The sequence below is a fragment of the Diaporthe citri genome (genome assembly GCF_014595645.1).
Source record: "Diaporthe citri strain NFHF-8-4 chromosome Unknown scaffold_8, whole genome shotgun sequence".
NCBI classification, from domain to species: domain Eukaryota; kingdom Fungi; phylum Ascomycota; class Sordariomycetes; order Diaporthales; family Diaporthaceae; genus Diaporthe; species Diaporthe citri.
The window spans coordinates 579,088-606,495 of NW_025064853.1; the positions used below are offsets into that span (position 1 = coordinate 579,088).

The 27,408-nt window shown below is 56.3% G+C and overlaps 8 protein-coding genes across 8 annotated transcripts; 4 read left to right on the top strand and 4 right to left on the bottom strand.

Moving 5' to 3' along the window:
- Positions 1–136: 136 nt before the first annotated feature.
- On the bottom strand, positions 137–3,763 carry INS49_014555 (uncharacterized protein; the record flags this gene model as incomplete). Its single annotated transcript, XM_043175245.1, has 1 exon — positions 137–3,763. The coding sequence occupies one exon, from the start codon at positions 3,761–3,763 to the stop codon at positions 137–139; it is 3,627 nt and encodes a 1,208-aa protein (XP_043020202.1).
- A 900-nt stretch (positions 3,764–4,663) lies between these two features.
- INS49_014556 (uncharacterized protein) lies at positions 4,664–5,178 on the top strand (the record flags this gene model as incomplete). The annotated part of the gene is made up of 2 exons (XM_043175246.1): positions 4,664–4,825; positions 4,885–5,178. 2 exons carry the CDS (start codon positions 4,664–4,666, stop codon positions 5,176–5,178), a joined length of 456 nt encoding a protein of 151 aa, XP_043020203.1.
- A 516-nt stretch (positions 5,179–5,694) lies between these two features.
- Positions 5,695–9,270, top strand: INS49_014557 (uncharacterized protein; the record flags this gene model as incomplete). The annotated part of the gene is made up of 4 exons (XM_043175247.1): positions 5,695–5,733; positions 6,293–6,568; positions 6,652–7,244; positions 7,941–9,270. The coding sequence occupies 4 exons, from the start codon at positions 5,695–5,697 to the stop codon at positions 9,268–9,270; spliced, it is 2,238 nt and encodes a 745-aa protein (XP_043020204.1).
- Positions 9,271–9,566: 296 nt separating this feature from the next.
- On the bottom strand, positions 9,567–14,583 carry INS49_014558 (uncharacterized protein; the record flags this gene model as incomplete). Its single annotated transcript, XM_043175248.1, has 4 exons — positions 9,567–9,684; positions 9,754–13,546; positions 13,755–13,949; positions 14,352–14,583. The coding sequence occupies 4 exons, from the start codon at positions 14,581–14,583 to the stop codon at positions 9,567–9,569; spliced, it is 4,338 nt and encodes a 1,445-aa protein (XP_043020205.1).
- A 287-nt stretch (positions 14,584–14,870) lies between these two features.
- INS49_014559 (uncharacterized protein) lies at positions 14,871–21,070 on the top strand (the record flags this gene model as incomplete). Its single annotated transcript, XM_043175249.1, has 7 exons — positions 14,871–16,961; positions 17,204–17,352; positions 17,426–17,937; positions 18,022–19,564; positions 19,987–20,045; positions 20,188–20,439; positions 20,499–21,070. 7 exons carry the CDS (start codon positions 14,871–14,873, stop codon positions 21,068–21,070), a joined length of 5,178 nt encoding a protein of 1,725 aa, XP_043020206.1.
- A 1,615-nt stretch (positions 21,071–22,685) lies between these two features.
- On the top strand, positions 22,686–23,891 carry INS49_014560 (uncharacterized protein; the record flags this gene model as incomplete). Its single annotated transcript, XM_043175250.1, has 2 exons — positions 22,686–23,564; positions 23,616–23,891. The coding sequence occupies 2 exons, from the start codon at positions 22,686–22,688 to the stop codon at positions 23,889–23,891; spliced, it is 1,155 nt and encodes a 384-aa protein (XP_043020207.1).
- A 312-nt stretch (positions 23,892–24,203) lies between these two features.
- Positions 24,204–25,401, bottom strand: INS49_014561 (uncharacterized protein; the record flags this gene model as incomplete). The annotated part of the gene is made up of 2 exons (XM_043175251.1): positions 24,204–25,161; positions 25,253–25,401. The coding sequence occupies 2 exons, from the start codon at positions 25,399–25,401 to the stop codon at positions 24,204–24,206; spliced, it is 1,107 nt and encodes a 368-aa protein (XP_043020208.1).
- Positions 25,402–26,298: 897 nt separating this feature from the next.
- On the bottom strand, positions 26,299–27,315 carry INS49_014562 (uncharacterized protein; the record flags this gene model as incomplete). Its single annotated transcript, XM_043175252.1, has 1 exon — positions 26,299–27,315. One exon carries the CDS (start codon positions 27,313–27,315, stop codon positions 26,299–26,301), a length of 1,017 nt encoding a protein of 338 aa, XP_043020209.1.
- Positions 27,316–27,408: the final 93 nt, after the last annotated feature.

The following is a 27,408-nucleotide window of genomic DNA, read 5'->3' on the forward strand; positions in this document are numbered from 1 at the left end:
GAATGTCAATGAAAGTCAACAGGCATCCTTTGTCTGCCGATATGAAGTAGCACATAACTCGCTCGTCCACCCTTTGTCTTCACGTCCTCAACCCAGAATCAGATCTTTTGAACGCTGGTCCTATGCAGACCATTGACTACTCCACGACCCAGTTGCCCGCTACCCTGCGTTGCGTGACTTGCCTCGCAGGAAGGGGCCATCCTAAGCCACCCTTGCCCTCCGCATTCAACGAGGGCACGACCCATACCTCTCGCAACTTTCCACCCTCCGTGTTCTCCAGCTTGACCTCCTTGATAGGCTTCCCGTATGAGATCAACGGCGTTCCCTTGGCCAGCGACGCAAGCTGTCTGCCCGTCACATCGGTGAGCGTGTGCATTCTCGTGCGGCCCCCGGATGCCTTCTGCAGGCGCGAGTAGATGACATAGTCCGGGCACTCGTCGGGGCTGAGGCGCGCCATCGGGGACGACGGATGCAGGTATACGGCCTTCTCGCTGTTCTCGGCTGTCGCCGGCACGGCGAGCGGCGTCAGGGGCAGGTATGCCACCTCGATAGCCCGCCTAGGCTTCCGCCCCATGGATAGCGGCGTCGGGGCCTTGTCGTTCCTGATGGCGACCTGGTCGATGAACCCGGCGGCCACCATCTGCTTCAAGGCGGTGATCTGCTTCGCAGACGGCGCGGGGAGCTTTGCCTGGAACGAGAGGCCGGCGAATGATGCGATGTTCGTCCGCAGGAGTTCAGTGATCTGCTGCCTTAACCGCAGGGTCTCCTTCAGCGTCTTATACTGGACGAAGTGCGACTCGCACCACGCCTCGGTCGGCTCGTGCGCGAACTCCCCGACAACTTGCAGCAGCTTGATGGCGTCAGCCTTGTCATCTAGGAAGCAGAAGTTCTTGTGCACCGTGTTGTAAGCACGCCGGGCGCTGGCTTGTCGAGTTTCGGCGTTCACACCCGCATTCGTGCGGATGCTTTCCTCGCCGTCTTCTTTGGAAGCGAGCTGCGGGATTGCGTGTGATTCTTGCAGGAAGATTTCAGCAGCTGAAAGACCGGCAACCAACGCAATCGTGTAGTGAATACAATCGAACTGATGGCCGACAAGGAGGATGCGAGAGAATCGTGGTGATAGCGGGAAAATAGACATGGTCTTTCCGATTTGCGTAACCTGTCCGCTGCTGTTGATGGCGGACAAATAGTTCAACAGCCTTTCTGCCTTGCGCAGGCTTTGTCTGTCCGGAGGCGTGGGAAATGGGAAGTTGACGACGTTCTGTAGGTTCATGGCCTTGAGTTGGAGAACCACGCCTTCGATGGGTATTCGCAATAATTCTGGTTCGGCGAATTCCTGAAAATCCCTCTCATACACAGCTGAAGAGTATAATCTGTAGCAGTGACCGGGTCCCGTTCGACCTGCACGCCCAGACCTCTGGCTAGCACTGGCCTTGCTGATCCAACCAACCTCAAAGCTCTGGACGCCAGTCAGATGGTCGTATTTTCTCTCCTTTGATCGCCCGCAGTCGAATACATATCGTATGCCCGGGATGGTCAAACTGGTCTCGGCGACGTTGGTGGCCAGGATAACCATGCGGGAGCCGTCTGGCGGCGGCTCAAAGACAAGCATTTGCTCTTTCGTAGGTAGGAGTGAATACAGAGGTAGAACGTGCATGCGCTTCGGGCCGGATCCTGTTTCTCCCTCTTCTTCTGGGATTTCAAACTCAGTCTCATCGTCCTCTTCTTCCTCATCGCCAGAATCCAGGCCGTCATCGTAGTCATCTACGTCGCGGTCATCATCAACCCCAAAATCTATGTCCTCAGCCTCTATCGAGGCGAAGTAAGCGGGCAGCCTGACTTTCGGCACCGTGGCAGAGTCCATCCCAGTGAATGCCTTTTTGAGCTTCTTCCCAAGCTCCGTGATCTCGTTTTGGCCAGTCATGAACACGAGGATGCCTCCTGGGGGAAGTTTTCGATGACCTCTGCTGATCTTCTTGAAAGCCTCCTCGACGTAGTCGTGTTGAGTCCTCCTTGAGAAGTGAATGGTAACTGGATATTGCCTTCCTTCCACCTCCAAGACCGGAGGAGGCGTTTTGAACAAGGTTGGGTTCTGTGTCATATCTTCTATCCGAAGTGTAGCAGACATGATGACCAATTTCAAAGGCTTATTCGTTGGGTCTTCCTGGGACAGCTCTGCACGCAGCTTGACCACCCTGCTGAGCATACCAATCAGGATATCAGTGTTGACGCTTCGCTCGTGAGCCTCGTCAACAATGATGGCGGAGTACTTCCTGAGGGCGATGTCTCGAGCTGCTTCTCGGAGCAGCACACCATCAGTCATGAATTTTACAGCCGTTTTTGGATCAACCGTGCCTTCAAAACGGATTTGATAAGCCACTTTGTCGGAATGGTCCCCGAGCTCCTGACCGACCCGTTTTGACATACTGACAGCTGCAACTCTCCTGGGCTGGGTGACACCGATCAAGCCAGGTGTTGGGCCATCGCGAGATCCGTATCCCGCCTCGAAGAGAAACTGGGGGACTTGAGTGGTTTTCCCGGATCCTGTGGAACCGCATAGAACGACAATGTCGTTGTCGTGGATGGCCTCCATTATCCGCTGCTCCTCGGCCACCACCGGAAGCTTTAGTCGAGCCTCCTGAATGTCAGGAGACCGTGATACGGTGACACTGTAGGCTTTCCGGTCCACATTCTTTGTCGGCAGCAGCTCGCGGGGTAATGGATCTTCCTCGAGCGGTCGGGGTGTAAAATTTGCAGGTTTCGGTATTTGGAGGCCTTGTGGACCTGATCCAACTGGTGTATACCCCATGGCCTCGTTCCGTTGCTGATGAGCCCATTGCTTGAAGGCTGAAGAGCGCTCTTTTCGTTTGGATCGCGCTGCCTCCTCGTCTGACACTTCGTCTGACTCTTCCTGGCTGCTGTCATCACTGCTGCCTTCGGATTTCGACTCCTCCGACTCGCCTTCGGACTCGACATCAGAATCCTCTTGTTCACTTGGTTCATCAGAGTTGTTACTGTCGCTGCCGCTGGCTGACTCTTCTGTCCCGTCATCGGAGCTGAAGCCGTTCCATGCGTCGTCATCGGATTCTTCAACAACCGGCTCTGGTTCAATAGGCTGGGAAATGGTTACTTTGGACTTGACGCCACCTCTCTTTTGTCGCTTCGCGAGCTTGGGTCGTCCATCTTCGCCGAGGTCCAATGGTCGCTTGAGACCGAAACCCACGCTCCCCGTTGAGGGCTGAGGCGCAGAAGATTGGATTTGCGGGGGTGATGCCACAGTTCTCACAGGGGGCTCATCCTCGCCGTCATCCTCGCCCTCGTCTGCTGACGGCTGCCGTGCTTGGAACAGGATTCTCTCATTGTCGTCCTTGTTGATACCGGCTTGTGTCTCCTTCAGGGCTCTTGCCAAAGCTTCGCGTGTGGTCTCACGATTGTGGCCAAGGGAGCGACTGCTTGCGAAGAGGCTGGTGTCTACCCTCGTCTCAGCCAGCTTGGCGAGTAGTTCTCGGTTTTCGTCCTTCTTGAGCTTGTTCTCGATGTATTTATCCAGACGCTTTGACTTTTTGCTGCTGACTTTGACGCCCTGGTTTTTCAACTCCTCGCGCATGCGGGCCTTCCGGGCTTCTTTCTCCCGGATTTGCTCAGGGAGGATCTCTTGCGCATTTGGGAAATCGATAACGTCGCCTTGGCCATCCTGGCGGTTGTTGCGTGCCAGATTCCGGTGTTTCTGTTTGCGTTGCCTCGGCACGTGCTTCTTCGCCATGATTATCCGACTGGGGCAATATTTTTGGGATGGGTAAGAGTTGGTGGTGATGAAGTTAAGAGCTGGTGGTGTTGAAGTTAAGAGTTGGTGTCGTCGAGGTTGAGAGTCGGTGGTGTCGAGGTTGAGATTTCTCACTGGTGGCTCTTTCCGATTTACGATTTGTAGTGAGCAGCAGCATCTCACATGAAAACCCGATGAAATCTTAGGTTGGCTCCAGAAAGTTTTTGGTGGGTCCATACCGCTAGCGCCGCTAATGTGAAGCCAGTCCAAATGTACCTGGTCACACCTGCATGGCAGATTTGGACTATGGAAGACTTTACTACAAGGGTAGCGAATGACCTTCCCTCTGGTTGACTTTTTAAGGATGACCCATCACGGGATAATCTGTCATAGGGTACTGGGTAGTCTTTCATAGGATAACCTTCCTTGAGAAGCCTCCCATGGGTTAGGCACCTGTGGGATAACCTTCCGTGGGATAACAGCCTACGGGATAACCTCCTGTGGGATATTAGTAACTGCCTCTGAGGTGATTTTCTGTGAGACCATCTTTCATGGGATGATATCATATTCACCATATTTTGGGATAAAATCCTCTGTTATAAATGCCCATGAGGCAGCTTTCCGCAACATTAAATTATCTGAGGCATCAAATAACATGATAACTTCTGTACGCTCTCCCCAGGCCTGTGTGGTAGCCGGCCCTGGAACCCTGCCGGAGACCCAGGCGTGTGGGCGGGCCGAGTTAGAGTTAGCGGGGTGGGGCGCAGGATGTCAACCCCAGCTTGAGCTTTCAAGTCTCGAAGACCGGTCGTTACCTTCTGTGTACTCCGTCAACATAGGACAACTTCTCGTCTCGGCTTGCCCCGGTCAATACCCCCAAGCCCCAAACCTGTGCTCACGATGGCGTCGCCAGCATCGACTGACGTTCGAGAGGAGCCTTTCCCAGCGCCGTCGAAATTGGCAAACGGGACAGTCAACGGCACCCCAACCCAGGTCTCCTGCACCAACTTCGCCGACAAGGTCTTGCTCACAATCTCACAAGAGGGTCGCCTATCGCAATGGGTATGTTGTGCGCCCCACTGAGATCAAAATGTTTCTCAAGCACTGACGACAAGTTTCAGGTCCAAGTACCGCTCTCTGCACCGTCTCCCGCGCTCGTGGACATGGCCATGCCCAGGGCTGAGCTGTCGGCACTCCCCTCCCTCCACCTGACGCCCAAGACCCTCCTCGGTGGCGGAGGACAGGACAGAGAGACTATGGGCCAGCTGTACGCCGCTCAGATCGCCAGTCATCTTGCCCTCAAGAACCCTGATGACCGGAGGACGCTTGTGGTCGGCCTGGGCATCACCAAGTTTGACGAGCAAAGCCGCGAAGCCTTTTTTGATGTTCTTGAGTTGGTCACCCAAGCTTTATGATCCTGTTGGGTTGAATCAACGAAATCCTCACCACAAGAAACGACGTCTACAGATAGTGTCTGCCCCGTGTGTGCATAATGACTGCTGAGAGACGCGGAATGCTTCCTAGAACGGACCGCTGAGACGTTGAAGCTGCCTCATCGCCTTGAGACACCACGCCTAGCAGTCACTGTGACCTCCATATCGCCTACAAGATGGACTGTTCAGCTGCCCCAGCTTGATGCCCGCTAATAAAGGAGCTGGATTAATGACCAAGTCACACCAGTGGTCTTTACGTGTCAAGTGCACAACTTGTGATCGAACCCCGCGGGATCAGTCTTGGGGGTTATGACCGTTTCCAATTCCGAAATCAATGCAGTGAACATTTGAGGAGGGAGTCTCGGGTTGGGTGAAAATGGAGCTGGATGAGACGGCTCGAGGTCACAAACCTACGTTTCTGGGCCCAAGCATAATGGCCAGACCGAATAATCACAGGATTTTGAGACCATGCTGGGTTTCATGGAGTCTCGACCATCGATGACTCCCATGAAGGACGCAAAGATGGGTCTAGAGAATGTCAGTCCATGCAATAATCACGAAAGAAAAAAAAAAAAAACCCCTAAATTATCTGGGAACTTCGAGTATTACTATAAACCCGTGGTCGTGTGGCCATCACCGGTTGAAATCAGCACGTAGAGTTGTCTATTGACTTGATATTGGCACACTGGACTTGCCCATATCAGTCTACTTGCAAATAAATACGCTGAAGAAAAATTTTGATTACTACTTTCTCTTTGTGATATTTCTCGACGATGAGTATATGCAGACTGTATGTGCCTTGTATTGAAGACTGTTGATGGGAGGTCGCAAGCGCGATGTTTGGTCTTTGAATGGGGAGGTGGCGGGAGTGAACCCTGAGAAGGCCCTCGGGAACCTACCTGAAGACCCCGGGGTTTGCCCGACGACTTAGTGGCAACCACAACTACAAGAGCGTTGCTTCCCAACCACCACCTGGGCTGTTTGGTCACTTTAAACCCGCGAGAGCAGATTATCTCTCTATTAGCTTGTGATGCTGCTCTGCACACCTCGGCCTGTCTATGGCCTGTCTAGACGGCGGTTCGCCCTCTCACTGCAGAGATTCTACAACACCCGCGCCAGAGCCCCGGCCTTTCCGACGGTGCCGGCCTGCCCGCCGTCGACATGCGAGTGCGCCGCGACGCCCCCGATGCCAGACGGGCTGGAGATCGACCACAAGGGCAAGCTGAACGGGCTCATCTCAAACTACAGCGAGCAGGTGCTCATATGCACGGGCAAGGACGACTGGCCGTCGCGGATAGAGGAGGACAACAGCGGCGACAACCTCGCCGCCGACCTCAAGGAGCTCTTCGGCCGGGGAGGTGTCTACAGTGACGTGAGTCGGACGCTTCAGCCCGCGTGAGATCAGGTGGGTGTGATCGCTGCTAACGGTAAGTCTTTTTCCTTCGCGCCTCACAGCCGTTTCACAACATCTCCATGCTCAACTCGTCGTTCGCGTCCTCTGTCCCCAGGAGGACGGAGCTCGTCACGACGTCGGTCTACCTGCTACCCAGCTTCAAGTATGTGCCCTTCTTGCCGAGGGTGTCCTTCGACAGTGTCGAGGCGCTGGCGAAGGGATTTTTGCTTCCGGAGAAGCTGCACCGTGCGCACGATGGGTTGTCGCCGATACATCGCGACCGTCTGACGCGCAAGCCGATGTGTGGCCAGCTGCTCTACGGTGTGAGGGATGTTGAGGACATCATGGTCCTCATCTGCGGTCACGGTGGGAGAGATATGCGCTGCGGAGTGATGGGCCCAGTGCTCAGGAGTGAGTTTGAGACTCAGCTAGCTCGGCAGGGCGTCGAGGTGCTGCGCGGACCTGTCAAGATCGACGTTCCCAGTGAAGCCGAGGCCACCACGGGAGCTGTTCAGAAGCCGGCTCCGACGGCACGCGTTGGGCTTATATCTCATATTGGTGGTCACAAATTTGCTGGCAACATCATCATCTATCTGCCACCGTCCATGAAGACGGCTAATGGAGAGAAACATCCCCTGGCTGGGTATGGCCTATGGTACGGTCGGGTCGAGCCAAAGCATGTTGAGGGAATCATACACGAGACAGTAGGGAAGGGTCGGGTCATCGAGAATATGTTCCGAGGTGGTATCAAACAAGACCGAGAGATTTTGAGGTTATAGACTCAAAGAGGAATAATACAGAACGTCATGACTTTGACAACAAATTGATTGCTGCCGTCGCTGTAAAATACGTAACGTAACTTTCACTACTGCAGTCTTTTCTCAAGACTCATGGATTTGGATCACCTCAAACCCATGACAGATATGGGATTAACGGCTGTGGAATAAGCCCAACACACAAATCTGCTCTCAGACTCACATTTGACGAGTATTGGATCACAGTGCAGACGATGCTGTAGTGCACGTGATTGTGCCTAAAATCCACAGCTTTGGAACCATCAAGTTGGCCTCGCTCTGTCCACCAACCTGCAGCGCGTACACGATTGCGCCGATGCTGCGGCGATCAAACAATTGCCTTGGAGCATGGCAAGCCTGAAGCTGACGGGATTAACAGCGGCACGCCGGCTGTGTGGCCATGCAGGCGCCAGTGCACCTGCTATATCACTCACAGGCGTGCGGTCACAAGAAGGCACAGGACAGGGGACTTGCAAACTATCAACATACAGCAAAACGTCCATTCCACGTTGCAAGGGAGTGAATATCAGTTTGCCATGCAACGCCCCACGCCCAAGGACTTCTGCGCGAGGCTATACGAGCACGGTGCTCAAGCGTAACACGGATAAGCCAAAAACCTGCGAGAAAAAGACACCACGCAGGCGAGCACTGGCCATCCTGACAATCGCCATCTTGGCCACAGCCCTCCTCAGCGCCACAACCGACATTGGCAACCCCTTCGGCAGGAAACCCAAGGGCGTCTTAAACGGCGAGACCTTCGTCCCCTTCAAGGTCATCTCGACGGAGCGCACCTCGCCCACCACCTTCATCCTGACCGTCTCGGCGCCGGCGCCGCACCAGGCGGACAACGCCGCCCTGATCCGGGACGCATGGGCCCACGGCCTGTGGTCCGTCGAGATCAAGCAGCCGCAGCTGCAGATCGCACGCAACTACACGCCACTGCCCCCGGCGGTGGCTGCTGCCGGCGGTGACAACGGTGACGGCACCTCAGCCACGGCTCAACTGCGCTTCCTCGTCCGCAGGTACGACGGCGGCGAGATGTCCACGTACCTGTCCCGGCTGGGGCCCGGCGACGACGTCTGGCTGCGGGGCCCGCACCTCGGGTTCGACGTGGCCGCGCGGCTCGGCGCCGCCGGCGAGCGCGTGGTGTTCCTGGCCGGGGGCACGGGGGTAGCGCCCGCGCTGCAGGTCGCGCGGCACCTGCTGTCTTTGCGGCAGGGAGGAGGAGAGGATGGGAAGCTATCGATGGATATCATCTGGGCGAGTAGGTCGCGCGCCGACTGTGCCGGGTGCCCGCGGCCTCTTCTCCAGGGGGCTGAAGCGAGCAGGGGATTCTGGGGCCGGCTGGCCTCGGTCGCTGGCGGGTCTGGGCCGGCCGGGAACCAGGACGTGGAGGGCATTCAGCATCCTGTTGTGAGGGAGCTGCGGGAGCTGCAGGCTGCGTACAGGAGCCGGGGCCACGAGCTGGAGTTCAGGTGCGTCGCGGACGACGAGGCCGGCGCAATCAGCGGCGCGGACGTCACGAGGGCGATCGAGCGCTCGCGCACTCCGTCGCCATCAACGGCAGTGAGTGTGCCGACCGAGCGGGCGTCGTGTTACTACCACTCGCAGCGGCTACTACAGCAGAGCACGCAAGAGTCCGATGCCGGGTCGAAGGGCCAGGGTGGGTTGGACACGGCAGCAAGTGAGTGCACCTGTGGTGCCAATGGCGCGAGCGGCAAGAACCTGCTCATGATCTCCGGGCCAGACGGGTTCGTCAGCGCGTACGTCGGGCCCAAGGTATGGGCAGAAGGTGCTGAGCGACAGGGTCCCGTGGGAGGACTCGTCCGGAAACTCATGCAAAAGAGCCCGGATGCCTGGAGGGACTGGCTCGTGCTCAAACAATGAGAGAAGGCTAAAGATGGCATTCTACTTTGGTCGATCCTGTGACAGATATGGCTGGGTGGGGGGCACTTATGGCATACTGGTCACGGCCTGCATCCGCCGTATGGAACAGATAGACTTCACCAGCAGTCTCATTCTGGGAGATAGAACTATATGGCAAGGCAAGCAAGACCCGCATTCTAGAAACACCACTGCTGGGAACCCAACGCCAAAGCTATGCGTGCAGCAACCGACGGGAAACAAAAGGGAAGGAGCAGCAAAGACACGGTCGCAAAAGCCTGTAGGTCAGGTCGCTCAAATCAAATCCCTTGCACCTTTCGGTACGAGGGCGGCTTCATGGTCCTCCTGATCAGCTTTCCAGCATACGGTGGGATGAGCGAAATTGCACCGATCGCCAGGACTCGCCAGTAGAAACCCCTTTAAGTTTGGTCAGCCAGTGCCGTGGAAGAGAAGATTGATCTATCGGAGGGGTCCTGGGATACTCACCAAGTTATCAGGAAGGCCAGATCAAAGTAGCCGCCCAGGAACGGTATCGAGCCAACATACATCAGGAAGGTCCCAATGATGCATATGATCATAACTGGGTGCCACGTCGTGATTTCAATCGCCACCATGAGCAGCTCGTTCAGCACAAGTACGGTGTAACTGACCGCGACCATTCTAGGGCCGTCGACCTCGGTTAACACCTGGGACAGGCCCTGGATCATGCTGCCCTGGTATATCGAAACGAACACCCAGACAAAGAACGTCCGATATGAAAGGGATCGACCTGAAGTAAGCTCCTTGTATAGCTCGGGGTAGAGGTTGGCCAGCTCTTCATCGACGTCCTTGTCCAGGACGAGGGACAGGACCGGCATGGCGGTGTACACGGTCGCATATCCAACCAGGAGCCAGTCCTTGTACAAGCCCTCGGGCTCGAACTTGATGGCGATACTGTACATGGTCTGGCAGACGGCTATGATCAAGCCACGGTGAATGACGAACTGCGCGAGCTTGGCGCTTCTCTTGTAGCTGTTTCGACCGTGCCATACGAGAAGCTTGGTCAGGTGGTAGAATTGCTCGATAGAAAAGTCCGCGGCAAGACTGGCCTGACGACCTTCCTTGCCCACGATACCCACACCGACGTCAGCAGCCTGGATCATGCTCACGTCGTTGCCACCATCACCGATACAACACACGCGCTTCTTGGTGAACTCCTTGATGAGCTTTGCAACCTCGGCTTTCTGCGTGGGTGAGCATCGACATGCGACAACGGTGGGTAACTGGACGGCCGCTGATATGAACTCGGTGCGGAAGTGCGTCAGAAAGAGGGCAAGACTCTCGCCGTCAATAAGGAGACATGAATCTGCTTTGCTCCGAAGAAAGTCGAGGTGGTCCTGCGCATGGTCTTTCCGCTTCATCTTAGCGACTGTGTAGATGTACTGGCCGCGTGCGACGAGCTTGGAGCTCACGGCGACGCAACGGGCTGTTTCCACCTTGTCGCCTGTCAACATCCAAATTTTGATGCCCGCGTTCCTGAGGAGCTCTAGAGAGGGCTTGACGTCTCTTTGAAGCTTGTCCTCCACGCCCGTGACGCCAAGAAGTTCTAGGTCACGCTCCAGGTACTGCGAGACGACTTTCTGCATGCCTGTATCTCGCCCACCGATGGCGAGAGATGCTTCTTGGTATTTGGACTGAAATTCCTGGTATTCGGCAGGCGAGAGGCGCTTTCGACCCACCACGAGTGTCCGCAGGCCTTCTCGAGCCATATTGGCGGTCTCCTCGTCCAACCAGTCGTTTGCAGCCACGATTGTACTCATCACCGTGTCTGCACCCTTTTGGTAGAACCAGATCTCGCCATTGTTGACATTCGGAACCTTCCCTGATCGTTCAAAGAACTGAACGACAATCCCCATCCTCTTACCATCGGATGTGAAGGGAAACACGTCGAGTATGCGCACCTGGACAATTGGCCGGCCATTCTCAGGCGACTCGAGCACCATGCTTTTGCGATCACGGTATGAGAGTCGCAGTCCAACAGCCTCTGTCCATTTCACGATGGCGATCTCATCAGGAGACGAGGCTTGATATGCAGTGACAATCTTGCCGTCCTCCTCGTCTGTGGTTGGGGTGACATTGTGGCACAATGCTAATGCCAGCACCACATCGCGCACTCTCGTGCCAATCTCGCGACGTGTACGTGTGGCTCCAGCATTGGCTGTCGCGGTAAATGTCGATGAGGGTGTGATGAGCGTGCCATTTGTGGCTGGATCTGTGGACAAGGGGACTTGAAACCCCTGGTTCACATATGCCGAAACCTCGTCCATTGCCTCGTTGGCGTAGGACACAGTTCCCACGTGGATCTTTTTCATTTCCATTTCATTTTGAGTAAGTGTGCCCGTCTTGTCGCTCAGTAAATACTCGATCCGGCCCAAATCTTCTGGAATCGTGCTAGTCCGAACAACGGCACCCGGTATATCAGGATCACGTTGGATGAACCAAGAGTAGACACTCTTGCCCATGTCAAGATTGACGCGGAGACTGATGGGAACAATTGTCGAGAACAAGACCAGGAAACGCATGATCTTGACATACCAGACGTTCCCGGGCACATTTTCGAAGCCTTCCAGGGCGACGAGGATGATCGAAATGCCGAGGGTCAAGGCGCAGAGAATCTTGGTCAATGAGTTGATCTCGTACTCGAGAAGTCCGGTTTTGGATCTGGAAGGCGCCGTAGAAAGAGCGGACCGGGTTTGGGGGCCAGTGTAGATGATCACGGCCAAGGTGGTCGCGTGGGATGCAATGACCGTGTTTGCCCAGGCAGTGTTGTCTATAGACAAAGGCGCCGTGCTAGACAGGTTGTCATCACTCTGAGCGCTGCTGGTATTGCCCATAGCTTCCTGTCTCGATGGCAGAAGCTCAAGAGTGCCGACAAAGTCATTGACCTTTTTGTCTGGCTTGCCACCGGTGACTCGAAGGCGAACCAACTCCTCAACGGCCAAATTCTGCGATAGCGGCGACGCGATGCGGAGCTTCCAGTCAGTCTCTCCATCCAACTGATCCGTCCTGATGAAGGTCTCCCCGCCAGGCCCCGAGCTCTGCTCAGGCTCACTGCTCGCAGGCGGGTCAGCACTGCTCTCTCCTGACTCATCGATACTGCCCAGGAGGTCCGGTTCGGCCTTCTGGGGCACTTCAACCTCGATTGCTGCATTCGCATCACCGGACAAGCACTTCAAGATGATCACATCGGCTGGCACTCTTTGGCCCTTCTCCAACTTCAAGACATCACCAACCTTCAGATCCCGCGACTTTTTGCTTATGTCCCGGACCTGCGAGGAAGGCTCCCTGCGAATGCCAGCACCCTCGACTTGCTCCTCTTCTTCTTGGATATCAGAGAGCCTATCTCTCTCAGGGAGCTTTCCCTTGCGCCCCTTCCGTATGGACGTGGACTTCAGCGTTCTTCTTGGGCGACTGGACGAAGCAGAGTGGCCAGGTTCGTCAAACGCTAGCACGGCATATGGTTCTGAGTTGGCCTCATTGTCCCTGCGCCTTCGTTCTATGTCATCGTATGCCTCCTTCCCCATCGTGATTACCAGAACAAAGGCTAGGGGCGCGACGTAAGTCGAGAGATAGCCAATCCGCAAGGCAGGTATTGCTTGTGAGAGCGCAACGAGTAGGAAGTACATGTTAAAAAAGAATGAGAATTCGTTATATAGCGTGATAGGAAGAAATGTGAAGGCGGTGTACTTTGCATTCGACACGAGGTTCGGCGGGAAACGAGTCGACTGAGCCGAGCCGACGGGGACGAGCCTGGACGCCGAGGGGTCGTCTTCCTCCTGGTCGTGCTCCTCTTCCTCCTGACGCTGCGACCCGGTGGAAGACATGAAGCTGGGCAGACGCAGGCCACCGGACGAACTCGGGCGCCTCTTTTGGCCGTTGGGGCGGCGGGAGCGGTCATCGTGCTCTCGCAAGAACGGGGCATCCTCGCCAGAGTTCTCGCGGCTGGACTGGCCATCTCCGTCACCGTCACCGTCGCCTAGCAGGGCGGCAGCATCGTCGAGCCCAGCATCCCTGCTCTCACCAGCGCCAGGATAGCCTCTGGACGACTTTCCCTTGCGGCGCAGACTCCCCATACGGAGGTTGCGCAGGGCTATCCTCGGGGCCCTCTGTTCGGCAGCTTCTCTGTCGTGTCCTAAAAGCCCTGACTTATTGCGGGGCTCATCGGCGGGGAGGGGGTCAAGCTCTTGAAGGTCGAGGTCGAGGTCGGAGTCGGAGTCATCGGCGGGCGAATCTGGAGGCTCTGTAGGATGGTATGGAGTTGAGGGAGGCATCCCGCAGGCAGGCGAGTCGAGTAGCCCACTTGCCTCTGGGGTCCTAATATGGGTGGGAGCAGTGATGATTTATCCTGCGGCGTGGGCCGGGTGAAGTGGCAGCCCTCTAGCTCTCATGTGGTCGTGCCGGGACTGGAGCTGGCTGCTGTCATTCTTGAAGTCCACTTGCACTCGCACTTGCAGGGTCGCTGATCTGAGGCGGACCTGGCGCGTGCTGCGCTGTGCTGCGCTGTGCTGCGCTGTGCTGCGCTGTGCTGCGCTGTGCTGCGGTGTGTTGGTGGATGTGGGTATGGGATCCTCTTTCCTGGTTTCGCGTGTCGGCAGCGAGGCTCAGGACCGGGAAAAACGGGGTATCGAAGAGAACAGCCAGGCCTAGAGATGGTTATTCAGTTAAAGACAGACATCTGGCGAATGGAATACAGATCTATGGCGTGCATGAGTTGGTGCCAGTCACACATATTCGGCCGACGATCGACGACGGGTGACGGACAAGAGGACAGCTCGAGCTTTGGGGGGGGGGCGAGCCCACATGCCCAGGCTCGGGGACGTCACTGCCTGCAACAACGCCACGGGTAGTACAAACGCACTATCCGGGTACATGGTTTCTCGACAAGTATGCATCTCCAGGGGTCTCACTCAGCACTAAAGATAGGTGCCCGGAGGAAGAGAGCCACGGTCGCATTTCCAGGCAAGCAGGCGTGTTTCTGGAAAAAGTCCAGGCCAGCTTTCAAGTCGAACAGAACTCAAAGAACCACACTGTGCAGTGCAGTAGACGACCACAGCAACGGCACAGCACTCCATCCATCTGCTCTGCCTCATATTCGTCAAACCAATCCGTCTGCCTGTCTGCATCATCTCCCCACTCGAGGCTTCCTCTTGTGTCTAGCTGTGGGCTCTGTCGTCCCATCCCTTCCGGTTCGCCTTCACGAGACACGAACTCAATAGACTTGGCCGCGGCCTCGGCAGCTTTCCTCGCAAGATGAAGCACTGCTTCTAGGGATTGCATGCTTGCAGCGTATTCGAATTCACTGTACTATACATGTAAGACTCACCGTCTGTTCCCCTTCTACCTGTCTTCTACCTGAGAAGCGCATCAGTCACACCACAACGGATTCGGTCTGCGCTTTGCTTTGGGTTTGATACGGCTGTCTTCCGTGATCGAACATGTTGCCAGCTCGACCTGCATGCTGACCACAATAAGCTTTCCCAGCTCCATATACTCCCTGTCTGCGATTACCGTGTCCCGCCTCCGCTATTCCTTGGTTTCCGATACCTGCACAATAATCAGGCACCATGTTGTCTGACGCCCCGACGGCCGCATGGCATCCCGCCATGATGCCGAATTTCTCTGCGGATGTTGCGGCCGACGCCAGCATATCCGAGTCGGACAAACCTTACAACCCGCGACCCGAAGCTGCTCCCAGTGCGCAGTCCGAAGAACCCCCGGCTCCGGAGCCTGTCATCGATGCGCCCCGGACTCGTGAGAGCTCAGTGGCAGATGAGTGGTTCCCAAACTACGAGGTCGGCAGCCCGCGGAAACAAGACCCGGAGCCCCAGGCAGAGATGCCAGTGCGACTTGAAGAACCGGAGCTTGGGTCAGGGCTCGAAGCCGGAGACGCGCCGTTGCAGGAAGAGGAGCCTTGGGCGCATAACGAAGAGACGCCAGCCGATGTGGTTGATACAATAGAAACCGACGAGGTTGCCCAACCTCAAGCCGAAGCCATTCAAGACCCTCAAGACGCGAATTCGTCGGCACCGAAGCATGTGAGCAGCGATTCGTTCGCACGCACCGTCTCCCACCAACCGAATTGGATGGACGATGAAGAACCCGAATGGAGCTTGCCCAGGGCCGAGACCGACCTTTTCAACAGGTACATGCCGCCGAACGAAAGGACCAACTCGTTTCCCGTGGTACCGCAGTCAGAACATCACGAGAACGAGGTGGTTGAACCACTCCCCGCAAACCAAGCCGAAGATGTGCTTCACGAAATAGAGCACGAATCCGAGTCCCTCACGCGCGAGGATGAGGACGGCGCCATGTCACATTCGAACAATGCGCTACATCAGGACAACTTCTGGGGGGACGATGACGCGGAAGCAGGGTTTATTACCCAGGGAGGCGACATGCAAGCGCCCGAGGACGAGGCTTCAGACGCCAGATACGCCGAAGGATTGCCGTTGATTGATCATCAGGATGCTGGAGAGCCAGCACAAACAGAGTCCAGTGAAAAACAAGATCCTTTCTCCCTGGATGGAGAGGATGATGACTTTTTCGACCAGGTGGCAGCGGGCGGAAATGATGCGGAAGCTGAAAACTTCTCGCCCGGTCAGCTAGAAAGAAAGCCGACGATGCAAGTGCTCAACGGCCTCGACACGGGCGGCTCCAAAGGTCTAGGTGGCCTTGTCGAGGACACGCTAGAAGAGGAAAAGGAAGACGAAGACGAAAGGCGAGTTGAGCCTGTGGCCCAAGAAGAGCCTACAAAACCCACCGAGGACTCTGTCGCAGCAGAGGCGCCCAGGGCTGCTGGCCAAGAAGCCCAGGAACCCCGTGGTGAAGACATCGCTGCAAAATGGTCCGAGGCCTTTGCGAGCGATGATGACGACGGCTTCCTTCTCGAGGACGAGCCTGTCGCGGATGGCTCGGACCAGAAAGCAGTGGATCCATCTGCCTTCTTCCTCGATGATGATGAAGGATTCCTTGAGGACGTTGAAGACACAACAGCTCCGCAGGCCCCTCAGCCCTCTTCAAATATCAGTCAACCGGCTCAAACACCAGCCTCGACTACTGGCAGCAGATATCTCCCTACGAGCACCACGCAACCCGGCGCGGCTCGCTCACCCAATCCGTATATCCCGAGTGCTTCACCGGCAGTGCCACAACCGCAGATTCTTAATTCCGTTCCTCTGACCCCTCCTGTCGCCGCAAATCCTTATACTGTTCAGCCTCCACCACTCCAACACTCAACAACAGCGCCTCTTGGAGCACACCCTGCACGCCCGCCCGCGGTAAACAAGGCACAGAGTTTCGCAGACAAGGCCAAGGGTGGTTACCATTCCCCTTATGACCTTCCGATGGAAGTCGTCAAACCGAAGAAGCGGGCCAGTCTACAGCAAATGCCCCGGGCATCACCAGCCCCAGTATCCGGGCCCCCAGCGCCCCCGAGGACTTCAAGCATGCATAGCCAGGGACCACCTGTGTCACATATTTCGCCAGCGCCCGCTCACGGCTCTATGGCCCCGGGCCCCGATCAAATGCAGAACCCTACACCGACTATATCGCCCCAGTCATCTGTCCACCCTGGCCAGGCGCCTCCAGATACCAAACGTCCGCAACAATTGAAACCCAAAGCCAGCTTCTTCGAGGACCTCCCATCGTCTCACAAGGTACGACCTGCCTCGCGTACGAGCAACAAGAGTCAACCCTCGCCCTCACAAGCCAGCTTCAGTGGGCCTCCTCAAGCCTCGCATCCCCCACCGTCGTCTTCACTGGCCGTACCCCATGAATCATTGGTACCTGGACATCCAGCGGCACCAGATATCGCGAAATTAGTACCACCTGCACCAACGAACCCGTATGTATCGCTGCCTCCTGGACCGGCTACTGATTCAGGCGGGCCGCCCCCCAGCTCGTCACGGTACTCCCCAGCACCACCTCAGGGCTCAATACAAAGTGGTTCGGCACCTCCCCCGATGAGTCGATATTCTCCCGCGCCTCCTGCTCAACGTTCCGCAGCGACACCACCTACTGTGTTGCCTCACCTGCCCAGGACGTCCAGTCCGTTGGCAAATTTTGAAGTCAGCCATGATCGACAAAGACCTGTGCCTGGCGAAAACGGCCTACACTCAAGCCGTAGCAATTCCACCTCGTACGAGCCAAGGCTGAACAGGATGACATCTCTACCTCCTACGCGCGAAGTCGAAGAGGAAGACCCGTCCGCCCAACCAACAGTCGGCGCGCCTCCCGGCATGGCCGCTGCTCAGAGCGCCGTGGCCCAGGACTTTCAGCAAGGCCAATTTGCGCCGGAAAGCCCGCAGAGGCCCCCAGTCGCTCACGCGACCTACAACCCAGATGTCATGTCTGCCCCGAAGCGGAAGATATCATACGGCCCGGCTCCGGTGACTGGGATAGTACCTCCCCCAAGGTCCAGCACCGGATCGCCTGGTGCCATGTCAGGCCTTAGGTCTCCCATTAAGGCTTCGGAAATGGTGCCGCGGCCTTCTTCGGCATACAGCCCATCCCCAGTGTCGATAGCCAATGTCATGTCGCCGAACGGCGTGGCAGCAGGTCCCACACCAGCAGTATCGGGGCGACCCAGGGGCATGTCGCAGAAGCTGAACCTCATCCCACCTACAGATGGTCGTGAGCATGATCCTTTACAGAGATGGAGAGGCTGTCCCTTGATAAGCTGGGGTAGCGGTGGAATGATTGTGACCTCTTTCCCAGTTGACGTCCCGAGGTACGGCATGAACCAACCTGCTCCAATGATAGTCCGCAGCCCTGGCGAGGTTGTCATTAAAACTATCAAGGACGTCCAGCCGTTGGAGGAACGTCTTGCCAAATTCCCTGGCCCCCTCAAGGGCAAGTCAAAGAAGAAAGAGACCATTGCTTGGCTCACAGCCGGCATTCAAGAGCTTGAGCAAGGTTTGCCAAACCCGGGCCTCCAGTCTCATTTGTCCCACGAGGACAAGCGAGCTACTGAGCGTGTGCTATTGTGGAAGGTCTTGAGAACTTTCATCGAGAATGATGGCGTGCTCGAAGGTAATCCAGCGGTGGAAAAAGCCGTGCGTGACATCCTCGCCAACACGACAACTGGGCAAAGCGAACTCGCATCTCCTATCTACACAACTGGTGCCAACCTCGGAAGCTTGGCCAGCGAACCGCTCGCAACTCAAATGCAGTCAGACTCCGTAGATCCGGCGACCGTACAGCAGCTCAAAGAGTCTCTCATGGCTGGCGAGAGGGAGAAAGCAGTTTGGGATGCTGCTGACAAACGTCTCTGGGGCCATGCTCTGCTCATTGCCAACACCGTCTCACCAGAGCTCTATCACAAAGTCTCGCAGGAATTCATCAAGAAGGAGGTGAATTTCCCCGGGCGTAGTAACGAATCGCTCGCGGCTCTCTATGCCGTCTTGTCCGGCAATCACGCGGAGTGTGTTGATGAGCTCGTGCCTACGCATGCTCGGGCAGGAGTTCAGCTTATTGCATCAACGTCGCGTTCGACTCGTGGTGGCGTAGACGGGCTCGAGAAGTGGCGCGAGACCCTGAACCTCGTTTTGAGCAACAGGAGTGCTGGCGATGTCCAGGCCCTAAACTCACTTGGAAACTTGCTTTCAGAGTATGGTAGAGCAGAAGCGGCCCACATATGCTTCCTCTTCTCTAGGACTGCGACCGTGTTCGGCGGGCTTGATGACCCTCAGGCCCAATTTGTGCTTGTCGGAGCGGACCACCGGAAACAGGCGCAGCAATTCTTCAAGGAAACTGAGGCGCTTCTCCTCAGTGAGGTGTATGAATATGGGCTAAGCCTTTCTGGAGCATCGCACTTTGCGACGGGAGTTCCTCATCTTGCTGTCTACAAATTGCAGCACGCCATAACTCTTGCCGAATATGGCTTCAGGGACAAGGCGATGCAATACTGCGACATCATCTCGAAGGACATGAGTGCTCAGACCAGAAGGTCGCCATATCACCATGTCTTGTTGGAGGCAACAGTCGAGGATTTGCGACAGAGAATTGCTCAAAGCCCTCACAAGGAAGCCTCGGGCTCTTGGATCTCCAAACCGAGCATGAACAAGGTGTCGGATTCCATGTGGAGTCGCTTCAACAAGTTCGTGGCTGGTGATGAGAATGAGACTCCTGGACAAGGATCACCGAAGCTTGGCGACGACTCTGGCCCATTCGGCCGCATCGCCGGCGGCACGCCGACCATAAGTCGCCCGGCGTCTGCATCGAATGCCACGGGCATGGAGATGTTTGGATCACCGAATGGGTATGCAGCCGGAGTTGCACCTCTTGCACCGGCGATGTCCCCTCAGTTGACAAGGGCGTCTTCGCGATACGCGCCCGGTTCGGCGCAGCCGCCTGTCACCGCGTCTCCTTACGAACCCACTGCGTCTTATACTCCGGTAGGACGCTCATCTATGGAGCGTTCATCTAGCGAGTACAGTCGAGGTCCTTATGAGCCTCGACGGCCGTCGTCCGATGTTCAAGCCGGCCACACAAGCGCATACACCCCCAGCAATGTACACACACCAGCACAAAGTATCCCTGACCCTGGGCTCGGTATTTCCAGCCATTCCCCCTACCAGCCAGCTCGACCGGCTTTCAACACGTCGACTTCGGCCCTTGCGCCGGCAGGGACTTCGGTTCCAACTACTCCAGCCTTCTCACCTTACGCTTCCTTTTCTCAAGACTCGTCGCCGTACGCGCCTGCACCGCCCGCAACAAGCAATGCGTCACACTACGCCCCGGTTGCTCCCGCCGCTGAGCATCCCGTCGCTAACAATGATACCTGGTCCGAGCCATCGATGGGATACCAGCCCCCGTCATATGGTTATGAGCCACCATCGACCAGCTCAGTGGAACAAGGGCCAGCTGAGACAGAGCATCAAGGATCTAGTGGCGGCTATGAACCTCCTTCATATCAACCTCAGGGTTTCGAACCTCCACCGTACCTACCAAACCCAGAGCCGGACAATGACAATGCGGAGGGCACAGACGAATCCAAGCCAAAGAAGAAGAGTTTCATGGACGATGATGATGACGACTTTCCCTCTATGAGATCGATGACGCCAGGTGAGAAGAGCAAGGCGGAGAAGGATAAAGAGAACGAGGAGATGTTCCGCAAGGTCGCGGAAGAGGAAGGTGAGTACACTTAACGTTGCCCTTATTCGATGGGTCTTCCGTCACTAACAACAGTCCAGCCAAACGAGCCGAAGCTGAGAAAGCGGCCAAATCCAAGAAGGGATGGGGTTTGACCTCCTGGTTCGGCGGCGGCGGCGGTTCAAAGAAGGACTCGTTGGAGAATTCGCCCAACAAACCGATCCGCGCCAAGCTTGGGGAAAAGTCTAGCTTTGTCTACGATCCTGAACAGAAGCGCTGGGTCAACAAGGCTGCCGGGGCGGAGGAGAGTGCTCCCAAGTCTGCAACGCCTCCGCCTCCTCGCGCAACTCCTCGACCGGCGGGTGCTGGGACACCCCCACCACCGGGGCCCTCAAGCTCTGCGCCGCCGTTGAGGCCCACGCCGCCGGTAAGCGCTGCCTCATCGCCCAACCTGTCTGGTCCATCGGCCGTGCCGCCGTCCATGATCCGCTCCGCCTCGAACGCTAGCAGCGTGGCGGGTGGTCCGCCCTCCGCGCCGCCCAGCAGGCCCGCGACGAGCATGAGCAACGCCAGCAGTATCGATGACCTTCTCGGGGCAGCAATGCCACGCAAGGGCGCCAGCGGCAAGGGCAAGAAGAAGGGCGGGAGGTATGTCGATGTGATGGCTAAGTAGGGGCGGCCTCAGGTCGACAAGAGAAGTCGTTACTAAGTTTGAACGGAACCGTATGACTGGTGCATGTGGAGCGGTCTAACATCCCATGGAAAATGGGGATGGCGAGTCCAAGAATAATCTAGCGGGGTCAAAACGGAAGAATCAATTTGCGCCGCGACTCTAGATGCCTTCCTTTTCAACATCACATTGAACAAGCCGCATGAGAGATGGAGTACATGGATACACGCACAGAAATAACGTGTACATGGGACAGATAAAGCAAGCGCTTCCTCTCACTGGAGATTGATGGAACTCCACTGCCCGGGGATGAAATTATGAGATTGGGGGAGGGGGGATGTTGTAATAGAACTGTTGTAATGATAGAATTTGATCATGACTCTTCCTGTCCCACATGCAATGAATACACCTAATCTCAAGACATCTTTAGATTCGCAGCCGACTCATAATGCTTTTTATTACTTACTGACACACTTGTGTTAAGAGGTGAGAATGCGGAGAAGAAACATACTTAATCCGTGGAGGTCTCACTCGTCCCTTGAAATTCGCATTTTCCTTTTCAAATTAGAGGGGGAAAATCTCATATTCCATGCATAAGAGTTGCCGTGTCTTTGTCCACTCCATACAAATATTGAGACTAGTTGATGTGTTGTTGCTATGTTTTCAACTTTGTCTGCCCACCCAAACTACATAATCTCGCTCATCTATGGACAGCAGAAATTCTGCACACGTACTGTATAAGTCTTTTTAAAGAAGTCCTTAAACGTCCGTATATCTCTGTACGTCCTATTATACTGAGTCCGTCAATAATTGTCACGCGTTTTGTCTACCAATCCATGCAAGCATGGCCTTGTTGTACTCAGCTTTCTTTGTCGTCAGCTTCAGGTCCACAGAGTATGCACTATTGTGACACCTTACCCCAGAGTTTCAAAGGGCAAGACATAGACCTTGTCATGGGAAAGCGTTCTGCGAAACCCCAGTGGATCAAGAGCTAGGCAAATTTGCGGGTTCACAGCATATATGTACGGATCCACCTCACTTGCTCCCAACGCCTTTCTTTCACTCACTTACAAACCTTTCATAAAATTTCTAACTAATTCACTAAATATCTTTCAACAGAATTCATATCAATTTCTCATTTCGTAAAGTGGAATTCTAATCGCTCTACCTGATAGACTCTGGAAAAGTAAGTGGTCCAAATGGGCCACCGTTGTGAAAGACGCTTGAGAATTTCACATGTAGCTCGAAGACATGACCCTCTAAAACAGATTCTCAACGGAGACTATAGAGACTGTATCTGTGAGCTTTGTTCCTTCGTTCTCGAAGACTCAAAGTGCCCTTTCTGTCCCGTGGGACTTCAAAGAGCCTGAGACAAAGCCGATATATCGCCGCTGGTATTCCACGTTCACAATGGTCTGTCCCTAGTTATGAATTACACCAGACAAGGACGTTGCTAGAAAAGGACGTTGCTAGATGAAGACAATGGCATTGTTGTGTAATACTCCCCTAAAGTCGGGGAGTATATGAATTCTACACCCATCCGGTCCAGGCAAGGGGCCTTGCCATTGGCTTCGCCAACGACGAGTGAACTCGCATGAGCAAGCAGAAATCTCACAGCATGGAGAACATTTTCAGCGCAAGATTCGACAAGTACGAGCCGCGGCGGGACAACCTCCCCAGAGTACTGCTCAGGGGGTGGCACCCAGGCACCGCGGCCGCTGCCCTGGGCTTAAACACTGGAAGGGGCATCTATCCTTTTGCGTGGCAATGCCTCCTACCGGCGTCGAACACCCGGGTCAGCAGGGAGCCCCCAAGTCTCCCCTCGCGCCTCACCGAGCTCTCGAGGCCGGCGGTAACGGCTCTGGCCCAGAGCCACATCGGCAGTCAACAAGAGGTAGCCACTCCATTCACATCGTGGACGGCGGACTTGTCTACGGCCGTATTCTTCGCACTGGGCAGCTTTGGCCACGTCCAGTGGGAGATGAATGATGCGCCGGGATACATTGCTGTCGTCGACTCATCGCGCCCGCGCCCAGTTATTCACGTGCCCGATTTAGGCTGGCAGTCTCTGCCGCAGGAGTACCTCATCTACGGTCCCGTCACGGAGGGCATCCGAGTCGTGTCCATCGCCGCCATTAGGAACATAATTAACTGCCAGCACTGGCCCTTTTGCCACAGCGTCAGGCGAGAACCTCACGCGGTTACAGAAGAAGAAATCCGGGACTCGGTGAGGGTGGGCCTTCTCTTCTTAGGCCCCACGGACAAGCACGTCGATGTCGTGCTAGTAATCGCAGCATCGCTTCTATCTTGGGCCCAGGTCCGGGTCTTAAGCCCCAGGCCCCTCGGCCCTGCGGAATTGGCACGTGCCGAAAGGCAGCAGACCAGGCCGTGGCCCCAACCCGACCTTGACACCATCCTGGGTTCTCGCCTTCTGGTCCACAAGGGCGCTGTTCCTCCTCTCAGCGGCGCTCTTCTCGGGAATGCCCTCACGAGTACGGTAGGTGCCCCCCAGCTTGAACTCACAACCCAGTTGCTAACGAAGATGCAGTCAGCTTGGGAACCCGCGAGGGACACGGCCGAAACGAGCCCACCAGTGCTTACGCGTGCACAGTGGGTTGCGGCGTTCAAAGCGGCGGCCAACTGGCACTCGCCCGTTCCGCATGATTGCGGACCCATTCGGTGCGAGTTCTGCGGAAAGGTCGGTGCTACGGCGACGGACTGGCTGAAATTAGAATCGATCTATTTTTGCTCCCAGCAGTGTTACGATTCGCAGGCCAAGAAAGAGAGGGCTGAAGGGAACCAGAATTCGGTTAAGGAACTGTAATTCGCAGATGATGCAGATGCTTTGAACTAGAGTTTTGCCATTCGTAACGGAATAGATGTAGCATTCAATGAAACGCTCACCTAAAAACCCCTTGAATCACTCACTAGAAGCTCACTCTGGGAGCAGATTCTTGTTTAGAATGATGAAGTATTTCCACTGCCTTTTAGTCAATGTGAAAAGCCCGTTGTAGCTGATCTGCCGGGTGCTGGGCTTCTATAAAGCAATTATTTTATCCCCGAGACGCCATCCGGAACCCCTAGAATATTCCAGCTATGCAATGCGAGATACGCTCTTGAACCAAACCTCTCGACTTCAAGCACTGTACGAAGAAACATAGTAGGTGACGACAGCATCCTCGGCAGTGGCATCGTCGAACTGCGGCACGTACGCGTACAGGATCAGCGCGTGGTCGTCGGCAAAGCACGCGATGACGCGGCCCTCGAGGCGGCCCACGCTCAGCACCCTGCTCCAGTCCTTGCCGTCGACGCGCACCGTCGCCCACCTGTCGGGCCCGGCCTCGCGGAAGCGCGTGCTGGGGTGCTCCTCGAGCGGCACGGCCAGCTGCGTGGGGTCCAGCTCCGGGTTGTCCAGGCCGCGCCACACGCTCTCGATGTCCAGGGCGTCGGTGGCGATGCGCAGGCGGAGGCTGCCGTGCATGTTGGCTGACAGCTCCAGCTTCGGCCCGTTGGCGCCCGCGGCGCCCGCCCCGCCCCGGGCGCCACCCGCTCCGCCGCCGCCGCCGGACGTGGTCAGGGCCAGCTTGGTGAAGCGGTCCGAGATGGCCTTGAGCTGCATGAGCGGGGGCAGCTGGATGTGCACGTCGGGCTCGCGCACCTTGGGCTGCATGATGGTCTCGACCGTGTCCGGGTGCAGCACCCTGACCGGAATGTCGTGCGTGATCACCTTCTCGCGCTCGCGCTTCATCGTCAGCTCGAGAGCCTCCACGTCGGCTTCGCCAAAGGGGTCGTCGTCGTCGTACTCGTCACCACCGCCGCCACCTCTGTGGCCACTATCTGCGCCTCCGCGGCGGTTTTGGAATGCAGCCGCTGGCGGAGGGTTGTTTGAGCGCTGCTCGGGGGTGGTGTGGATGGTCATAGACAGCACAGGTATGCCATCCTTCTTTGTGAGGCGCAGCGTCGCATGGTCGCTGTTGATGGCGGACTTGAGGGCGCGCTGGAGAGGCCCGAGGGGCAGTTCGAGGTTGATTGTGTTGGAGGGCTCGGCAGACTGGATGTGGTAGTCGTTGAAGATGAAGTCCATGGACAGGGAGCTGCGGGGAGGCCATTGTAAGTTCGTGCCCATCACCCAGGAAAAAAAAAAAAAAAAAAAAAAGGACCGACAGGGAGACTCGAGACACTCACGCCCAGACTTGGGATCCCGTCTCGGGAATCACTGTGAAGCGCGCCGTGTCATCGTCGAGGCGGACCCAGGCGATCTTTTCGAGCGTGTTCAGGGCGGCGATCAGCTTGTTGAACGTGCGTATGTTCTTCAGCTCCGTCTTGAACCTCATCGTGGGCCAGGTTCCGGCCGAGGGCCCATGTGGACGCGTCGAGACGCGTCAAGAATGCCCACCTCGGTCAGTCAGTCAGTCAGTCAGTCGATTCGTTAGACTCAACTCGGAGAGTCGATTCGGAGAGAAAAGAGTAAGTCCAAGTGGAGAATCAAAGGACCATGGGTACAGTAGCGGGGCCGACATGCACAAGTCGCCGTGGACCTTGTCCTGTACAGAACGTAGTAGTGCTAAATGGATTGCGGCTGCTGAAGGGGTATAGCGTGGCTGCGGCTATCGACGACGTCTGTCTGTAGCTAGGTAGCTATAGGTGGTGCTAGGAAAATTACCCCAGTGTTGCCCCCACCATATAAGGACCCTTGTAATGACAGCGGGCTGGCCACCTCCAGGTGGGGTTTGGGGTCGTTGAACGGCAAGCTACCCCGCCTGGATCATCCCGTCGTCTCCGCCCGCACCAACACCCCAGCCTCGCTCCGCCTCGCCTCAATCAGTGCCCGCGAATGCTTCCGTGTTGCTCCTGTCCACAGCGCGTCATGCAATGAGTGGCTTTCCAGTCCACCAGGCAGTGACAAATAAAAAGAAAACCAGACTTCGGAAACGCCTCGGCAGAAAGAAAAGCCAAAATTCCATTGAAACACCCCTTCACCTAAAGACCAGATCCCAGAAGCAGCAGAAGTTGAGAAGAAGACCGCTCTCAACACGACCACCGTAGCAGGTAGCTCCAAGGCGCCCAGCCTACATTACCCTCCGAGCAATACGCCCGGACCGTAGAAGTCGCAGTTGCTCTCTTGTCCTGTCATCCTGCAGTGCTCGCAACCATCTCCATGAGCCGTGTTGGCATGTGAGCGTCATGTAGACAAATGCATCATGCATACACCTCCGCCTCTTTCTCAAGTCTTATGAGAACTGATCGGCCGTGGTCTTCATCTTGGGCTCCTGCGAGTCGTAAAATGCCAGGAACTTCCAGTCTGGCCCCTTCTTCGCCACGTCCCAGTAGCCGTAGGCGCCGGGAACTGGGGGCAGGTCTCGGTTCGACGTCGGTACCAGCTGTGGGGAGTCGGCCATGTCGTTCTCCTCGCCCTCATCTTCTTCGGGGTGCAGCGACTTCATCTTCCTAATATGCGTAACGTCCAGTGTCAGCCTTGCCAAGGCGTTTGCTATACGCAGTGCTGACAGTGCCCACCTCAAGCCTTTCGTCCTTGGTGTTCGGGTCCCCTCCATGTCGTCGTCGCTGTCGCTCTCGGTGTCGCTTCGACCCTCTGCCGTCTCCCGCGGACCTCCCTCCAGCATCTCCTGCACCCGTTGGCGCCTCGCCAGTTTGAGCCTCTGCTGCCGGCAGTAAGGGCAGTCGCTGTTTCGGGGGTCACCGGGAAAGCTCACGCTCGCGGCCTCATCGCGGGTCAGTCTTGACTTCTTTCGATCGTAGGCCGCGGGCAGGATCGGGTGTGAGCAGATGTGGAACAGGTCGGTCCGGCAGACGGGGCACAGGGGCTTGTCGGTTATGGAGAGGTAGCGCTTGATGCACACATTGCCGAAGACATGGCCGCAGGGGGTGATTGACCAGCCCTCCTTGATGCCGTCCGGGGACTTGGTGCCCACGTCGACCTGGCAGATCGCACAGGCCGGGTCGATGTCGTGGAGATCGGGATGATCCTCGTGGCGGGCGACCGAGGTCTTGACGGGCGACTTTAGCTTGACAGACTTCATGATGCCCCGGCTGAGAGGACCGAGGTTTGGAGGGCAGCAGGAGATGTAGTCGAGGAGGTCGGCGGTGGTTGTGAAAGAGACCAGAGGGAAAACGAAAGGGTGTGTCAGGAGTGCAGCGGCCAGGGCCCAGCAGAAAGGCGAGTGTGAGGGTGAGGGTGAGTTTGAGGTGTTAGTCTGGGTGAAAGGCAGCTGCAGCCTGCCCAACATGGATGCGGCTGTTGAGAAGGGAAAGCGATAAGGCTTGGGCAAGGAGCGGGTCTGAAGACGGAGGAAGTAGCGCACAAGTCTGTGCGAATGACT